This window comes from Solanum dulcamara, chromosome 5 (genome assembly GCF_947179165.1).
Source record: "Solanum dulcamara chromosome 5, daSolDulc1.2, whole genome shotgun sequence".
Classification (NCBI taxonomy): Eukaryota; Viridiplantae; Streptophyta; class Magnoliopsida; order Solanales; family Solanaceae; genus Solanum; species Solanum dulcamara.
In genome coordinates, this window is record NC_077241.1 from 73,946,031 (window position 1) to 73,965,298 (window position 19,268).

Genomic DNA, 19,268 nt, shown 5'->3' on the forward strand with positions numbered 1-19,268 from the left:
AAAGAATAATTTTAATTATATATACATATACACTAGGAACTTAATTATACTTGGACAAATGATCAACAGTCATAATTTTAATTATCATGCATGCACCATGACATGAAAATTAAACAACACCTTTAAGGCTATAAAAAGTGAAACATTTGGTTCAAAAGACTCGTAAATATTTGAATATATATTGACAAATTTTATTTAGACAATAGCTCGAACTATAACAAGTTTCAATTGAGCACTAGAACACATGATAAAGTATTTCTATTGGACACTTTCGATTTAAATTTTCAAAAAACTATTACACATGTTTTCAAATCTCCATTATGTATATGAGTTAATCACATAGAATACGTCACCTTCTTTAATTATACGTGTATGCTTCAACAAGCAGTAAACCTCCAAACATTTTCTAATTGAAGTTAATGTGTATAATTAAAGGAGATAACATATTTTTAAGTGATCGATTTGTATATGTAATGAGCACTTAAGAATACGCGCAAAAGGTTTTTCAACTTTTTGAATCGGAAGTGTCTAACAAGAATACTTTACCGTATATTCAAATATTCAATTAAAATATGTTATAATTTTAGTGTCTAAATGAAATTTATCTACTCATTTAAAAGGTTGTCGATGTATGATGCATGTAAAAGACATGCACATGTCCGTATGACTCTACAATGTACAATGTAGCCTCTATTAATAATATATCCTACTAACAAAAGAGTACTGTCCACGGGATATACAAATGAATAATCGACATTATTTAATTTGGTTTTACTTAAAAAAATCCAAACCAATTTCAGGGCCGTCTCAACAAGTTTGGGGACCTAAAGTCAAATTTTATAGAGAGATCTTATATTTTTTAATTGACATATATAAATTGAATAATTATAACATACTCAATATAATCATATAAATGAGGTGTAGAGAGGTATGATATACACGGACATTCTGTAGTAAACATGTAAACAATGTAAAGTTTCATTGAAAAATATGTAATATAAAGTTAAAATAAGAAAAAATGACTAAAAAAATTAAAAAAATTATATAAATATTGAAATAGCGTTGCACTGAATTTGATAAGTTGGTACAATGATATTAAAACAGTGTTGAATTATTGATTAGTTTCAGTGCTTGAAATTTGAATAAAATGCCAAAAAATAAATTTGATCTTTTTATAAACACACAACAATAAATTTTGCATAATGTAGAAGGTTTGACCATTGGAGAGACTTTAGAATATTAAATAATGAGAGAATAAATATAGTGAAAGGGGAACAAAAGAGTAAATGTAAGAATAATAATGTTGGTTCATGATAATTGTCAGAATATAAATGAGGCAGCAAAAAATATAGTCATGTAAAAAAGAATGCTACAATTAACTAAACACTATTTCATTTCTCAATTATTACAACGATTCCTATATTAAATGAGGTACAAAAATTTTAAACTTAAATTAATTTTATTATTAATAATTATATTTATTATATTAAAAATATTATAAAATTATTATTCTATTTATTACTTCTTAAAAAATATTTCAAATTATACTGAACAAATAAAAAAATTAATAATAATATTTCAAGTTTTAATTCCATAGTAAATGGGGCATGCGATGCACAGTGGTATTATTGTTTTGATTTTTCATTCGATATTCAGCATTTATATTAGAGCCTAATTAAATTTAGAATCGCACCAAAAAATTTACATTGAAAGATAAAGTACTTTTTAATAAAGATAATTTCATATTCAAAAAAATTTAAATTTAAAATTTTTAATTAAAAATGAAGCACTCCACCATAATTGGTGATGCGAAGTGATATAAGTAGCATAGAAAGGCATAAAGTTTAGGTAGACCTAGAATGACATACAATTATATTAAAATTAAGTTACATGTAAAAATTTGACCAAAATTGTTAAAAGTTTTCCATTCCGCAAACACGTGGAAAAAGAAAATTGAGGACCATACTTTATTTTATTGTTAGTCTACTTGTTCTTTTTGTCTTACATTAACTGATCACATTTTTATATAATTTTTTAAAAATTATAAATAAAAAAATATTTTTATTAATCTATTTCTTAAAAAGTTTACAAATTTATTGACAAAAAAAATTAATTATAAGAGTAAAATAAAAGGGATAAGGCATAAGTATTCTTTTCAACGATAAGCGAAATCACAACGACACACCTTAACTATACATGAGTTCTATTACCCACTGAATTATTTTAAATTGTAATAAACACACTCTTCATACTGAGGTGACGCAGAAAGTATGTTCACTCTCTTGGAGGCATGTGATAGACGAAAAAGAAATATTAAAATCTGACTAATTTGGACACATGTCAATTTTCAATTGGACATTTTCATTATTAATTAATACACATAAGTAGTTAACATTAAAACTTAAGTTGATATCTTTTTAATTAAAAATTCTTTTTTTTTTCATTATGAAATAGAGCCCAATTTTATCATTTTAGAAATATAAATATTTTTTTAATACATACTTAAATTGCCTGTGATTTTTTTCCAGATATTTCATCAATTTGTATAATATCAAAAGAATTTTATTTTTTTTACATTTTTTACTCAAACACTTGACATGAAATTAAAAAAAATGCATATTAGAGATTTAGTTTAGACAATATGTGGTGAGCACAATTTAAATTAAATTCCTTTTTAAAAAAATTTAATTACCTTTTTTTAAAAAAATAATAATTATTCTTCCATTCATCAATTATCTACGTTATATCCCAACTTACCACCGCTACCACCCCTAGCCCCACCCTCAACCCAGCCAACACCCCCGCTTTAGTTCTTCGTTCATATAGCACCCCCACCCTCACCTCCAACACCCTCCAGCTCTGGTTTGATTCTCCAATATAGCGACACCTCGCCTCCTTCTCCTCTTTTTCCACTTCAATTGACTTGTTACTTCATCTTGCCCAAATAATTTGAGTGAGAACAATCGTATTTCATAACTCAAATTCGATCAACGAAAGGATCCTGACTTTCAATTTTTCTTGAATTGAAATTTTAATTTTGGGGTAGCTTCTTCGATGGACATTTTAGATCAAGTTTTATGAAATTTATTTTTCACTTTTTTTGTTATGTCACAAATTTCAATTGGATACAAAAGATCTAACATTTAAAATTCAAATTGAATAGCTCGAGTTTTGACCATTGAAGTGATATTTTGTGGTAGATTTGAAGGTGGGTGATAAAATATATGATTTCGGTGGTGGTGAAGGAATGGATTTGGAGGTGAGCTACAATTTTCATGGTAATTGCTATAAGTTTTAATGATGAAAATAGTGGGTTTAGTGATTATGGTGGGTGTAGTGATAGTAACGAAGGAGAAGGAATTAAATGACATGAATTTTTTCATTTTTTTTAGATCCGATAATTTAGTGATGTGACGCTGATGTAAGGATGATGTGGAGGCGAGTGTAAATCACGTCTCTTCATGTGAGTGATTATGTAGGTTTAAGGGTGTGCTTATTACACTTTAAAATAATTTAGGAGGGTAATAGGATTCATATATAATTAAGGTGTATCCCTATGATTTCGCCCATAGTTGAAAGAGGTACTTATACCTTATCCCAAAATAAAAACAATGTAATTAATTCAATTTTAATTTTATAAATTAATAAGCAATTTAAAATAATTATTTTAATAATATGGACAATCAATATGGGATCGAGGAGATATTGTTATTGCTAGATATCCAACATTTAAAAGTGGTGGGAATAGGCACTCTTAGGGGTCGTTTGGTTTGGATACAAATTATGTTGGGATAGATTATGTTGGATAAGTTATGCTGAGATTAGTTATGCTGAGAGTGGTTTTTAATGTTTGTTTGGTTGGTCATATTCAAAATTATATTCATTGCATAATTTCTAAGAATAGGTTGTTTGTTTATGAAAATACCCTACATCTTATTTAACTTTTTTTTTACGTTTTCTTTGCAAGCTGTATTAGTCATTTCTAAAAAAAAATCATCTTATTTAACTTAAATATTTTTATTTATGCATTTCCATGATTGTGCCACGTGTTTTTAAAATTAAACTTTCATCGTATTTAACTTAAAAATAAAACATTCATCTTATTTAGCTTTAAATAAAATTTCCATCTTATTTAACTTAAATATAAAACTTTCCTCTTATTTAGCTTAAAAATAAAGCTTAAGTTTATTAAAGTAAAAGAAATTTTGTTATTAAAATTATCTACATTTTAAAGTTATCTACATTTTAGTTGATATATAAAATATAGTTTTTAAGTTAGTAATAAACTATTTAATTAAAAATATGTAATTTAGTAGTGGAGTGAATATTTTAAGAGAAATCAAAATATAAATAAACATAAGAATTAGACAAATGAATTCAACTTATAATATATTCTTAAATAGAAATTGTATTTATAAAATATATTTTTTTAATAGAAAAATATATTATCATAAAACAATAATTAATTAAGGCTATGAATGTAATTATAAATGTATTTAAAAATTATATAAATATGCATTAATGTAAAAGTGGTGTATAAAAGAAAATTTAAGGGGGTATTTTTGTTATTTTACATTTTTATTCCGGAATAAGTTATTCTGAGATTAATATTCCACCCTAGAGAGGATAACTTATCCTAATACTAATTGTTAATCTTGGAATAAGTTAATTAAGCCTTTGCAATCAAACAAGAAACTAAAAATCACTTAAAAATTATTTCAAAATTAATTTCTCTTATTCATCACACCAAACGACCCTTAAGTCTTAACTTAATGCATTAATTAGTCGTGTAGAACTGAATTCTTGTTCATTCGGGTAATGTAACAATGATTTTTGGGTCTATGCCAGTGCTTACCTCAGCATACTACGTAGAATTTTACAAAAATAGTTAGTATTCGTGTTTCGATTTTTGAAAATTAAATTATATGAATTTTTGTTAATATTTTAAGATGTATATTTTTTTACAATACAAAAAAGATTATAATTTATAGTATTTTTTATACAATTTTTAAATATTTAAATTTGAAATTGAAAATATTGATTTAATCAAATTTTATTTAATTTTGAAGATTAATTAAACTGATTTCATAAATCGAAATATGATAAGTAAAAGTAAACGGAGGAAATACAATAATTTAATATGTCACCTTCTTGAGAATGAAAAACCTCTCGATAAAAGATATTTTACTTTATTAGTTGATTTATCCGTTATAAATTAGGATTAATCGAAACAAGTGAATTTCTAATACTGAATTGTGTAAAGAAAAGAGAAAGTGAGGGAAACATTTTAAGGATAAACATGGAATTCTATTTTGTAATTTTTGTTTACGTGGTTGAGCCAAAGGATGAATGGTGATTTTTTTTTTCCAAATCTCGACTAAATTCGAATTATACACTGTAGAGTTTATTTGGAATGACACTTTCAACAAAATTTTCTCTATACACGAGACTCGAATTTTAAACCCCTAATTAATAATAAAACAGTCTCACCGCTGTATCACAATTCATCTTAGCAAAAATCATTGGTTGGTCTATGAGTTTAATTAATGTTGACATATACAAGAAAAATAGAACTAAAACAAGTAACAACAGCTCATCATTATCTGTTGTTGTTACTACTTTTCTATAAGAAATACTTTTCAACAATAAAAAATAGGATAAGTTTTGGTGTTTTTAAGAAAATTGATAGTATTATTATTGTCAATCATATGATTACTAAAGTAAAAACAGGTCAAATTCATGATACCTTAGTTGAATAAATTAAAGGATATATACAATTATAGAAACATATCCAGCCCAAAATAAGGAGAGCATATATATATATATATATATATATATATATATATTATTATTTTTTTTAATTTTTTTTCACTTCGATTATTCATAATTAATATTTTATATTTTTAATTTAAAAATAGTTACCCACTTCACTCAAACTATGCTAAAACCTAATAAATTAATTCGCTTAATAAGATATTACTATTATACCTTCTTTTCTTTCTCCTCTTTCATAGCTTTCAGACGACACAATACTTAAAGTAAAAGTTGATTAGATTCATAAGATATGTAAATTAAATATTAATATTTGATTTATCATGTTATGGTATCTTTATGGTTTATGGATATTTTAATTTCACTTCGTAAGACATTTAGGGAACAAGATAGAAAAGTAACTTGATAAATTATTTTGCATGAGCAATATATCAAATTAAATAGAAGGATTAGAAATCCAATTTGAACACAATTATTAATGAAAAATGAATAAGCCGAAAGCTAATCCAATTTGAACACACATTCCACATTTTATTTTATTTTTGGCAAAAGAAAAATATGGTACAATATATTTAAAGAGGAAATCATAGAGATGGATTTTAAAACTTTAAAACTCTAAACCCATAAGAAACACATGCAAATCACTACTCTATATTTATCTCATTTTATATAAATGTTAGTATTTGACTAAACATAATTTATTGAGTGGAAAAATAGTTTGATTGAAAAATCAGTATTTGAATGATCAAAAATTTAACAATCTACTGAATTTAAATTTTTGAAAGTTATCAACAACAATAATATACTGAACATAATCTCATAAGTGGGATCCGAGGAGAATAAAGTGTACACAAATTTTATTTTTATTTGATAGAGATAAAAAATTATTTCTAAAAAACTCTCGACTCAAATGAAAGTTATTAAGGTTTTTAAAAAAATTATATATGATAAGTATCAATCTTTTTTGAACGTTCATATCAAATAAATTGGAACGAGATTAGGTGGAATTTGTTTTTTTTTTTAAAAAAAGCAAGTAAAAAAATGTTCAATTTCTTTAGTTTTTTGCAAAATTGAAAAAAGAAGATTGAGAAAATGATTTATAATTAACACTTCTTGCAAAAAAAGCCACCACACTCATATGCATTGTGGAGGGATGATTGAGATTTCTCAATTGTTAATCAGACATTTTGAATTTAAATCGTGAATATGAAAAAAATTATTCCCTCCGTTTTTATTTACTTGACAAAAAATTCTTAATTTGATTTCCCTTTTTACTTGTTAATTTTGACAAATCAAGAAATGATAATTTTTTTCTTTCTATTATACCCCCAATTTATTAATATTTTGTTAATGTTTTTGAAAAATGTAATGAATAAATATGTTTAAAACTCAATCAATTAATATGGATAAAATGATAAACTCACTATACCAATCATTGTTTTCTTAATAAATGTGTCAAGTCAAAATTTGATAAGTAAAAAAAAATAGAAAAAATATATTAAAAACAAACAGTGCAATATAATACTATCTAAATTAATCGAACTTCAATATACGTAGTTATTCCAAAACACCTCACAAGTCTCTTTTACATTGGCTGTTTTGCCTTACGAGTTACGTCGTCCTTCCAAAGCATTTAAGACACTTCACAGTAGTTTCATTATTGGACACCGACTTTTAAAATTCTAACCACCTATTTGCATAATTAGTATTTTTTTATAAATGTTCGTAAAATTTATAGCAATATTAAATTTAATGACAATTAATTAATGCCGATAAAAGCTTAAACATTCTTTGTTAATGTGTATATTTATTGCCGCTAAAAGCTATTTTTATTATAGTGATATGATACGGTATTAACAGCTTTGGTTATTTCGATTTTTGTTTTTTAAAAATGTTATATTTTTATTATATTAAATTAATTCGATATGATTAGATATTCTTAAAATTCGATTTTGATATTTTGTAGTACAGTAATTAAATCGGTAATTACATACTCCTATAATAGAGAATCACGACTTTGATTTTTTAAGAAACGTCTCAATTCTATCATGCTAACAAATAATACCTCATACATATAGAAATAAACTTTTTGATATATTTGCTAGTATTACAATAATATATATAAATTATATATGTAATTATATATATACACACCCTAATAGAACATTTAGTAATTCAATATCTTTTATATCAAGTACCGTATCACACATCAATTTTTAAAAAAATCATATCAAATACCATAAAACCAAAATGATGGTGTCAAATTTTTTGACTTCGATATAATAATTCAAAATCTGCCATATGCTCTCCACCCCTATCTAATTATTCTTACTAGATTATTAATAACAATGAATTAGTCATGAGAAAATTTATGTATATTAGTTATGCAGTGTTTCGTTATTTATGTATTACTTATTTCATCTTTTATTATGCATAAAGTTATATATAAATTCTCTCATAACTTATACATGTATTAGTTATGCAGATTTCTAAATTGCAAATCAAATATCGTATTAATTTTATACAAAATTCTAATCAACTACCAACCAAACATGATATTACTTATGCAAGGTGTAATACACGCATAATATTTCTCCTAATCAGCTACAAACTACCCCTTAATTTGTCAAATTGGCCCTATTTAAAAATATCAAAACTTCAAACTCCATTGTTAATAATTCCTCATCTTTAATTTCTTACTTAATGTACTAATCTTTCCCTTTTGAAGCCTGGAGACAAGCACCTCGCGCCAAAACGCGTAAAACGGTATTTAAGTGTTTTAGAAATTTCTTCGTCAGAGAAAAAAAAACAAAATTAATTGAATTTTCTATTGAAAATCAGCAATATTTTTTTATTTTTAAAAAAATCAAAAAATTGTTGTAATGATTAAATTAACATAAGCTGTGGAAAATAGAAGAACGCTGTACTTGACATTTTCTCGTAGAGATATGAATCTTTAAGCAAAACATCAGTGTCAAATGTTAGTCTTCTTGAATTATCCAAGAAATCTCCTTCAGACAAACAGCAAGAAAATTAATTAAAAAAAAAGACTTTTTTTCTATTGGAACATGATACTCATAGTACCTTAAAAAAACAAGTAATCATCATAGTAGAAGAAAAGAGTAAAGGGCCTGCTTGGATATGGTTTTTAAAACAATCCGATTACTATTATATATTAGAATGATATTTTGGTTAATTTTTATATATAAATTTTTTAAATGTGAAAAGCTAGTTTTGATAAGTTTTATCAAAGGGAATTTCTTTTTTTCTCACTTGCAACATTTTAACTTATTTTCAAATGTTATGCATGTCCAAATATAATTTTTTGGTTATTGTTTTTATAGTAGATCAAATTTTCGTAATCTTTGACCGAAAACATATTTTACATGCAACGTAAATAGTAAATAAAATTTTATTTGGAAAATTTTAGTAGTTCATTTTATTGGCTTATATGAATTTTTACGTTGTTGTTAAAAGTTTAATTTTTGACCTTGTAATTTCCTCCTCCGTTTTTCCTTCCCATACTCCCAATTTTTTTAAAAAAATTATTTTAATTTTATTTAAGAAATAATTCATACATTATACATAAGTTGAAGACAATAAAATATGAAAAATAAATACATTTTCATATTTCTAAGCTAAAATTAAACAAAAAGATATACAAAAATGCTAATCCTACACTTCATAATTGATAAAACTTTCATATAATCAAACTAAGCAATATTGTACTTAGTATTTTTTTCTTTGACTCAGACTATCTTGCGATACCCTTTAAAACTTGACCGTTAACAATTTTTTGACCAAAAGAAGCAAGTTCCACGGTCAATCCAACAAGCAACAAAAATAAGTTTATCACTCCCAAAAAAGAAAAATTAGTTAATAATACAATCAATCAATAAGTTATAGCTTAATTATTAATGTATATTTAAAACAAAAAACTAGACATCCAACAAAAAAAATCCCTACATAACTTATTTTTAAAAGAAATAATCTTAGTACATGAAGCGTTCATTTGATATGAGGAATAAAAAAAATTTAATTTTAAGAAAAGTGTATTTTATATTTGATTGAGATAAAATTACGATATACATGAATGAACTACTTAATCAGATATTTTGAATTTAAATTCTGAAAATAAAAAAAAAATTTAATAAAAAATACTATTATATGAGTTATTTCAATATAAACTTAAATTTAATCAGACTCCAATATGTTATTATCGACCAAAGGAGCGTGAAGAGTTTTGGTGTGGGCAGAAAAGGGCAAAAATGAAAAGGTCATTTCTCCATATTTTCTTGGTCATCGTCTCCATAGCATATCAATATCAAGCATCAATATTTTTTTGTAGTCTTCTCAAGTTTTGTCCATCCTCACTTCTTTTCCTTTCATACGCGTTAACGCGCTGCATCTCTCCTTGTCTCTCTATAATCTTTACATTCCTATGTCACCTTTGTTAAATCCATTTTCAACATTTGACCACCTATACAGCTGCAAAATTCTTGTATTTTTCCCAATTTTTACACTTTATTTCAATATATATAGCTCCTTTTTCAATTTTTTACTTCAATGGAAATGGGTTTCTGAGCTTTTCTTGTTTTTGTCTTCTTTTTTTTTTTCATATGGGTTTCTCTGGTTTTTGAGTTTTCTTGCTTTTTTACTGCGTTTCAGTTCAAATTGGTCTATACCCACAAGAAATTTTGTCCCCCTTTTGGTGTAAAGCTACCAGTTCCCACTTTTCTTTGACTTTTCTCTGTTCCATTTTCCCATGTTAGTTCCAATTTTCTATTTTCTTTGCTTTTCCCATGCTTATCCTAATTTGGTTCCTTTTTCAGCTGCAGAAAGTTGGTATTTTTCCTTTTAGGGTGTTAAAATAAAATATCAAAATCTTGTTTTTTAACCCTCTTGAGGTGTTTTTAATACAAAAAGTTACAAGATTTTTGCTTTAAGAAAAATGCTGAAGTGTTTTTATATATTCAAGGATAAATCGAGGCCCCGTAGGAGAGGGGAATCAGCACCAGAATTGAGTAATGAAAGTAGGAGAGATGGTAATTCAGGAAACAGGGCAACTAGGTCTACAGGTTCAGTTTCATCTCCTCGAACTATACCGGAAATGTATAGAGAAAGAGAGCAAAATTTGAGGGTTTTTTCTCTCTCAGAACTTAAGGAGGCTACAAGGAATTTCAATAGAATGTTAAAGATTGGGGAAGGTGGTTTTGGGAGTGTATATAAAGGTTCAATTCTGCCTTCTAATGGGAAGGGTGATCCTATTGTGGTTGCTGTTAAGAAACTCAACACAATGGGATTGCAGGTATGCACTTTTTCCTTTGATCTGTGGTTTATGTACCAATTTGGAGGAAAATTACACTGTTGATACATGGTTAAAATTATATTTTATGTATATACACTAGATATTAAACCCCTTTGCCATTAAGTTTCTTGCTTTTTCTAAGATCAACCTTGTTAAATGTCGCAATTTAGAGATTCGACATATAGAGGTAAAATTTGATTGGAATCAGAAGTGATTGAGATAAGTCGTATTTGTGCCTGCGTAAAACTGAATATGCAGTGGTACATGAGGTCTAATTTGGGTCAGAATCTTGGAAAAACTATTTGCATATGCATTTTTATGTTAATTGAGTTCTATTATGCATGAGAAATGCTTGACAAATAAAGAATGGCAAATGGTAGACTCACACTAGTTACACTGCTGTCTTACCTATGTTGTTCGGCGTCTTCAAAAGAATGGCAAATGATAGACTTACTAGCTAAGCTTATTTTGGGACCAAATAGTTGCAATCTCTTTTAAACTGAAGGCAATGCCATGTTAGCATTTGTAGGTGTTAAGATGAATATAGTCAGGCTTCAATTAATTAAGCTAGCAGCACGTGTTGTCTTTCTTGCTTCTTTTCTGCACATTTTCATTATTGATACATTGAATTCCATGATTGATCAACTTTTTTCCTCTTTACATCTTTTTTTTATGTACTTAACCTATTGAGATACAGAGGCATTGTGATTCCCACAGGTTTAGAGTTTAGGAAGCATATTTTCCTTTCTTTACTGGTTATCTGCTCTATTTTACTTGTCACATATGTTGAATGAATTTAATGAATTAAAGAGTTCAACGTCCACCTCTGTTTGGTTGTATAAGCTCACTGTCGTTTCTATAGGTTACAACATTACATAATTCCAAGGAGTCCCTTGTAGATATTTTTCTCTTTTAACCCTTCACCATTCCTTGTAGATATTTTTCTCTTTTAACCCTTCACCATGCATCTTCATTTCGTAACCAATTTCATATTTACGGGGAGGGATACATCTCCCAGTCACTAACTAAGGCATCATTACTAGTTGTCTTCCCTTTTCTCGTTTCTTTGTTGGTTCTCTGTGGCTCTGACGCTAAATGTTGCTAATTCTTCATAAACAACGCAGGGCCACCGACAATGGATTGCAGAAGTTCAATTCCTTGGTGTCTTGGAGCACCCTAATCTTGTTAAACTTCTAGGATATTGCGCTACAGATGGGGAAAGAGGGATTCAGCGCCTGTTGGTTTATGAATACATGCAAAATAGGAGCTTAGAGGATCATCTTTTCAACAAAGCTGTACCTGTAGTTCCTTGGAGAACAAGATTGAAAATTATTCTTGGTGCCGCGCAAGGAATGGCTTATTTGCATGAGGGACTAGAAGTCCAGGTATGCTTAACTACTCAGATAAAGTGATTGTCACTTCGAATTCTGCTAATCATGTCACAATTGCTTTTGTGCTTATGACATAGAGAACACATATCATCTGACTATGCTAACAAAGCCATATCCTTAATTTCAAATGCCAAAAGAAAATCCAGCTGATTGATATTTCTATAATAGACTTGTTTTTCAAGCTCTCTAATTGTTGATTAATTTGTAGCAGTGTGTTGTCAGCAGTTAGTGGGCATGTTTTGCCTTCTTAGCATCACTAGACAATTGGCATATACCTGTTCCTTATTATGGCAAAATGCAACAAATAAACTTCGTTAATTCACATGTATCAGTATTTCCAACTAACTTCTGAAGCCAAGAAAGATAAAACGAGTTGAAGTGGTTGGCAAGAGATAGCATGTTGATGAACTTTTTGTGCTCCTAAAAGCAACTTTCTTCTTTCTATCTCTATACAAAACTCGTGAACTTTTTCTTTCATTTCCTTTCTTAATGAATACTTTTTGTTTAAAATTGAAGGTGATATATCGAGATTTCAAGTCATCAAACGTGCTTCTGGATGAGAATTTTAACGCGAGGCTTTCAGATTTTGGGCTTGCAAGGGAAGGGCCAGCTGGTGACCACTCTCATGTGTCTACAGCGGTAAGTGATGACAATCTTCGATTTTGCATGAATGCTAAATTATAGTGGACTACCCTAGAAAGAAGGTGTGTTAGGGGTTTGTTGTGCCAAATTCTGTACATTCGAGAAATGCCCGCTTTTCTAGCTAATACTTGAAGGACCGCCTTTTTATGTCTTTTTCTCGCATAAGTTGCTCGGACTCTTCACTTTTGGTGCCGCACCCGTGTCGACAAGATGTAAGTGTGGGTGCGGGATTTGGTCAACCTATTTTGGGTACTTTGACCAAAATCAACAGGGAAATTTGGGATAGATACAATGATTTCTTTAATCAAGACAAAAGCTAAAGTGAAATTGAAGAAAATAGAGTACCTTGTATATAGAAATTTCTGTTTCAGTCGATCCTTATATCACCTTCTGGGATGCTCCTCTTAATCAATATGTTTTCCTTGGAATACCTTGTAAGTTTTCCACATAATGTCTCATAATTTAGACATATAGGCTATTTTTAGATATTTGAATTATTTTTAGCCAAATCCCATACTTGGATCTGCACCCCTGAGTCTTAAAATTTAGATCATGAAGGATCCGACCTCTAGATCCTCACCCGTATCCGAGTCCGAGCAACTTAGCTTCTCTCTATGATGAGCCATCATATTCCTCTTTCAGCAAGTTACCATGATGTTTGTTTTCATTGATCTCTAGCTATTTATGTCAGTCAACCAAGTGCTTTATTACTTTACTTGCTGGTATAGTTTGTCTTTAGAGGCGTTTTTAGGCCCTGAATGGTACAGGCTAGTCATGTTGTAGACTTCGATTCTCGTGACCTGATCATTAATATGTAATTTTTTCTGTTAGCCGGTGGGGACTTTAGGATATGCTGCCCCTGAATATGTTGAAACTGGACATCTATCAGTTAAGAGCGATGTATGGAGCTTTGGAGTTGTCCTCTATGAAATCCTTACAGGCAGGCGAACTTTGGAAAGGAGCCGTCCTGTGATTGAGCAGAAGCTTCTTGATTGGGTAAAACAATTTCCTGCTGATAGTAGAAGGTTTAGCATGATAATTGACTCGAGGCTTCGAAATGACTTCTCACTTATTGCTGCTAAGAGAATTGCAAAACTGGCTGATATCTGCTTAAACAAGAACGCCAAAGAGCGGCCAAAAATGAGCGAAGTAGTTGAGATACTGACACAGGCAGTACAAGAATCACAAGAAACAACTTCTATTAAAGCTACTGGTGCAGGTCCTTCTAGGCCTACACAACTTCCCTCACCTAAACAACTCAAAAAGAAGACCATCGCTGAAACTGCAAGACCAATGGGCACCTTAGCTCAGGCAAGTCTACACAAATATGGTCTATAGTCTATAGAAGTTGCTCAAAATTTGCTTTAGTAGAATAAACTTATATGAACCTTTTTGTCTTAACTTTCTTTACCTCCTATGTCAGGTTTGAATGCTCAACACGTCGCGGATCAAACTTATTTCAGTCTCAGAATTGAGATCCTTATGCACGAAATGAGTAAATTTTTTCTATAATATATATATGTTAAGTAATATTCTTTGGCACAGGAAATGGTTTCTTCACATGTCCTATTAGTTCTTTTTGATAAAGTATGTTTACACTAGGGAGAGTATGGCAAAAGGAAGGAAGTTTTCTTTTCTATTATAAGTAATACAAGTACTTGTAAACTCCATAGTTAGGATTTGTACTCACTAGTGTTTGTTTGTGTAAATAAATCATTTGTATTCCAAGTTATCAAAGTAACAAATTTTGTGCCTCTTTATTGCACCTCTATTTTGCTCTAATTACAATTTAGAGCGATATATTCCTCACTGAAGAAGTGATGCATATATACGCTCAAAATTTGTTACAAATGTTGCAAGCCAAATTCTTCCTTCGCAAATCCAATTTTAGCCTCTTTGCTTGCGAATATTCACAAGCTTTCAAAAATATTAACCGTTTCATCATTTAATAATCTACATATTATGTTAAAGTCGTATTATTACTTTTAACATTTGATGATAATATATTTTTAGAGATAGTCCAAATATAACATATTTCCTACAAAAAAAAACTAAAAACCACACATTTTGATTAATAAAAGATCAAATATATAAATCACAAGCACTAAAATGAGAATTTATCACTAAATCAAATGCCAAATGTGTAAAATTATCCTTTGTAATTAAGTTTTGAATTATGACATTTTGGTTACAATAGAGTTTCACGCTATTGGTCATCCACATTCGCTATTCTTTTATAAATCGTAGTAGGAAATTGCCCAATACGACAAACCTAACTAAAGAGACAATAAAGAAAATTAAAACACCTTTTATTACTAAGCTTTGGTTGTTAATTTACTTTCCCTAGGTTGTAAACAAACCCAAAACCTTTCGGATCAATGGTCTATAACCTCCTAAAAATGTCTAAGCGATTAAAATTATTTTCTTTGACCATGAAAATTACTTTTAGATCCCTTGTATTTTAACTAAATTTCCAAACTATCCTTTTTATTCTTTTAACCCTAAAATTCACATCATTTCCTCATTTAAGCACACTTTTATCCAAACACTTAACTGCTTATTTATAAAAATAACTTTCAGCACTTCAAAGTTCTAAAAACACATTATACATAAAAAATTATTTTTTCTAATCCCATACAAACCGCTCTTAAATGTTCATACTTTACATCATCGTGGTTCGTTGGAAGATTCTACTCTGTCACGAAATGCACACACTTGACAGATGCTTTTTGTTTTTCTCTCACACAGAAAAGGTTCATCGAAGTCTCGTTTCTTTTGTTCTGTTTCTCTATCGCATTCTATATATAAGTGTGTCTGTGCATTCAATTTATTTAAACTTATCAGTCTCTATTACTCTGTTTTTACAGTTTCAAGAATTCAAAGCTTTTAATTCTTGATTTGATTTGACGGAGGAAAGGAAAAAAGTTTTCCTTATTCAGGTTAGTGTTTGTAAAAAGAGTTGAGCACATATATGATTGATTGATAGCTAAAATTGTGTATTTTGATTTAGATGGATTCAGGGGATGGCTCTGTTTCAAAGAGGAGGACTAGACAACAATCTTTAAAATATATGGTAGAGTTAATTGAGAAGAGGAACAGGTTGAGTCAAAGTGGTAATTCTACGAATGTTAGTTGTGGAAGGAAAAGAAAAATGATGGACCCTTGTGAGAGAAATGTGGAAAACAATGGGAGAAGGAAGTTCAGTCCAGGAACTTGTGAGTCCTTCACGAATCAGTCTTTTGTCGAGAGAATATTTGATGATGATGATGATTCTTCAGAGGAGGAGAGTGATCCTAACGTTGTTATCATTGAGGAGGAGGAGGTGGCTGCTCCTCTGTTGAATGCAACAGATGAGGTTGTTTCTTCTACCTCAAGCATGTGTAGGACAGCAGAAAAATCTGAATCTTCATCTGTTTTGAGCTGTCCTAAGGAGAATGAACAAGGAAACAAAGAGTTGAATCGGGGGCTAGTACCTCAGCTTGTTTTAAGGGTGAAAAGCAGTACAAAAAGAATGGAAATTGTAGCAGCCCCATTCTTCTTAGTGAGGACGAGGAGACTGATGACGAGGAATCTAAATCCTCGCATGAAAAGGACTGCGAGGTTGATGACTCTGTGAAGAATGTTGTTGTTCAAAAGTATCTCAGGTTTATTGATGATTCTATAAAAAATGTCGATGATCATAGTAAACTCACTCCTCCTAAAGACAGGGAACATGTTCCTCTCAAAGAAACACTTCCTTTAGTATTCCGATTTGAAGACGAGGAACCTCTTCCCCCGGAGAAACAAGAATGGGAAAAGGAAATTGACCATCTTTTTGAAGAAATGGACATGTGTATCGAGGAGTCACATATTGGCTTTACAAATCCATCGATGCAGAGTGGACAAATAAGTGACTGTCAAATGGGGAACCACAATCTTGTTCTAGATGAACAAATTGGACTCATCTGTTCAGTTTGTTCATATGTCTATTTGGAGAGCAAGTACATCTTCCCTCATTTTATAAGTTTATGAGTTTTGTCCTATCAAGCACACTTTTCTTTTCAATTTGGAACTCAATTTACAAGGTATGTTGTTATTACTTTAATAGATTTCATCTTTTATTTAAAATTGTTGAACTTCTGTCATTTGCAGGCTCAGAGAGCTCAAGGGAGGTATGAAAGAAAATATTTTGGAGAGTCGCCATCACTCTTGGATGTTGACGGTTTCAGAGTTTCTGATTCTTCTGCAGCCGAAGATTCTCATAGTTATGGAGAAGGAACCGTGTGGGATTTAGTTCCCCAAAGTGCAAAAGCGACAATGTATCCTCATCAACATGGAGGATTTGAGTTCATATGGGACACCTTATACGCATGGTGAAGCTGAAATCCTGGGCGAAAAGTAAGAGTGTTTTGGGAATCAGCTATGACTTGTTCAGGATTCTCACACGAGAAGATGGAGATGACTATGCCAAAGAGACTAGAGACATACTTTTAAAATTTCCTGGTCTTCTGGTCCTTAAAGAAGGGCACACTGCTCGGAATGAGCACAGCCTTGTGTGGAAAGATTTGAAAAAGGTTGAAACAGAGAAGCGCGTGCTTTTATCTGGAACTCCGTTCCAGAATAACATCAAAGAGCTGTACAACACCCTTTGTATAGTTAGTCCAAAGTTTGCGGCAGATTCAGAGCAGAAATGGGCTTCTCTTAGCAGTTCCATTGACAAGAATGCTCGAGCGTTGGAAGAGCTTAGGGATATTATTTCACCTCCTGTCCATAAATGCAATGAAAATGTAAAGAAGGTAAGCCTTCCAGGTATACGGGATACTATAATATACTTGAAACCCAGAGAGTTGCAGAAGGAGTTCCTTAAAAGAATTCCAGAGAATCCAGGCTCCTTTTATGAACAAAATCTAGTGTCTTTGATCTCTGTTCATCCTTCATTAGTAGCAAACAGAAAGGAGTTCTCTGAGTTGGAAAGTCATCTGAAAGAAAGAAGATGTCGGTTGGATCCAGATATAGGAGTAAAAATGAAATTTGTCGTTGAACTAATCAGACTCTATGGTGGGCGGAAGGAGAGGGTTATAATATTTCGCCAGTTACTTGATCCTCTGAACCTGATCAAGGAGCAACTTAATTCTCTCTTAGGCTGGACTTTAGGCCGAGAGATTCTCTATATGGATGGGAAACTTGATGTAAAGCAGCAACAGATATCAATAAATTCTCTTAATGACCCTAAGAGTGATGTCAAAGTGCTTCTTGCATTGATAAAAGCCTGTTCAAAAGGGATAAGTCTTATAGGGGCCTCAAGAGTGGTTTTGCTTGACGTTCTCTGGAATCCCTCAGTAGAATAACAAGCCATCAGTCGAGCCTACAGGAATGGTCAGACAAAATTTGTTCATGTTTACTGTCCAGTGGCATCGAAATTGGAGGTTGACAAGATTGAACAAAAAAATATCATTCAGATGTATTTCTATCCAGGAATGAAGAGAATTCTTCATGTTCTGTGTCAGAGGATAATAAAGGATGAACAGAGATTAGAGACACCAAATTTTGTTCGTGAAAGGAGGCCAGATTCTCTGAAATTCTTTTAGGAAAAATTATTTAATTGAGTGCTTTTTAAAAATTAATTACTGATTTTAGCGATATTTTTTATTTATTATAATTTATAGCAATATATAGCAATATTATGATAAATATACATTTGTATTAAAAGTGAATTATGCATACAATATAAATGTGTTATAAGTGTTTTAAAATATATATTATGTTTGTGTAGTAAAAAACTGACATAATGTATTATAAGTCTATTAAAGTATGTGATAAATGTATTATCCATCTATAAAACTTGTATTATATATGTTTTATAAATAGTTCTCTGCAATATGTATTAAAACTGTATTATAAATGTATTATAAGTGTTCAGTGAAATTTTTTTTTTATTGCTATAGATGATAAATATTTTTTTAATATTGTATATTTATGTAAGTTTCCCATTCTTTTAAACAACTCCTTTTGCAAATCCGTGGGCTTCAAGTGCATGGAAGCGGGCTTTGTGCATTGGTTGTCCTTATGTTTGAAGCATTTGTTAAAGGAAAAATTATGCGAATGAATAAGCAAACATATACTAGTTAATTAGCTAATATAGCTATAGTTTGAATTGATTATGATTCACGGCAAAT

At 29.9% G+C, this 19,268-nt stretch overlaps 2 protein-coding genes across 2 annotated transcripts; both read left to right on the forward strand.

Moving 5' to 3' along the window:
* The first annotated feature begins 10,347 nt into the window (after positions 1-10,347).
* On the forward strand, positions 10,348-14,873 carry LOC129889763 (probable serine/threonine-protein kinase PBL19). Its single transcript, XM_055965190.1, has 5 exons — positions 10,348-11,080; positions 12,205-12,465; positions 12,988-13,110; positions 13,945-14,424; positions 14,537-14,873. Exons 1-5 carry the CDS (start codon positions 10,724-10,726, stop codon positions 14,540-14,542), a joined length of 1,227 nt encoding a protein of 408 aa, XP_055821165.1. The 5' UTR covers positions 10,348-10,723; the 3' UTR covers positions 14,543-14,873.
* Positions 14,874-15,769: 896 nt separating this feature from the next.
* Positions 15,770-18,678, forward strand: LOC129890757 (SNF2 domain-containing protein CLASSY 3-like). The gene is given in 6 exon segments (XM_055966243.1): positions 15,770-16,052; positions 16,124-16,598; positions 16,601-17,118; positions 17,245-17,395; positions 17,440-18,531; positions 18,534-18,678. Coding segments are annotated over 5 exon segments (2,319 nt in total). The 5' UTR covers positions 15,770-16,052; the 3' UTR covers positions 18,617-18,678.
* Positions 18,679-19,268: the final 590 nt, after the last annotated feature.

Coding starts and splice junctions, on each gene's coding strand:
- LOC129889763 (XM_055965190.1), top strand. CDS start 10,724: ATGCTGAAGTGTTTTTATATATTCAAGGATAAATCGAGGCCCCGTAGG. Junction 11,081..12,204: donor TCAACACAATGGGATTGCAG/GTATGCACTTTT, acceptor TAAACAACGCAG/GGCCACCGACAATGGATTGC. Junction 13,111..13,944: donor ACTCTCATGTGTCTACAGCG/GTAAGTGATGAC, acceptor TTTTTCTGTTAG/CCGGTGGGGACTTTAGGATA.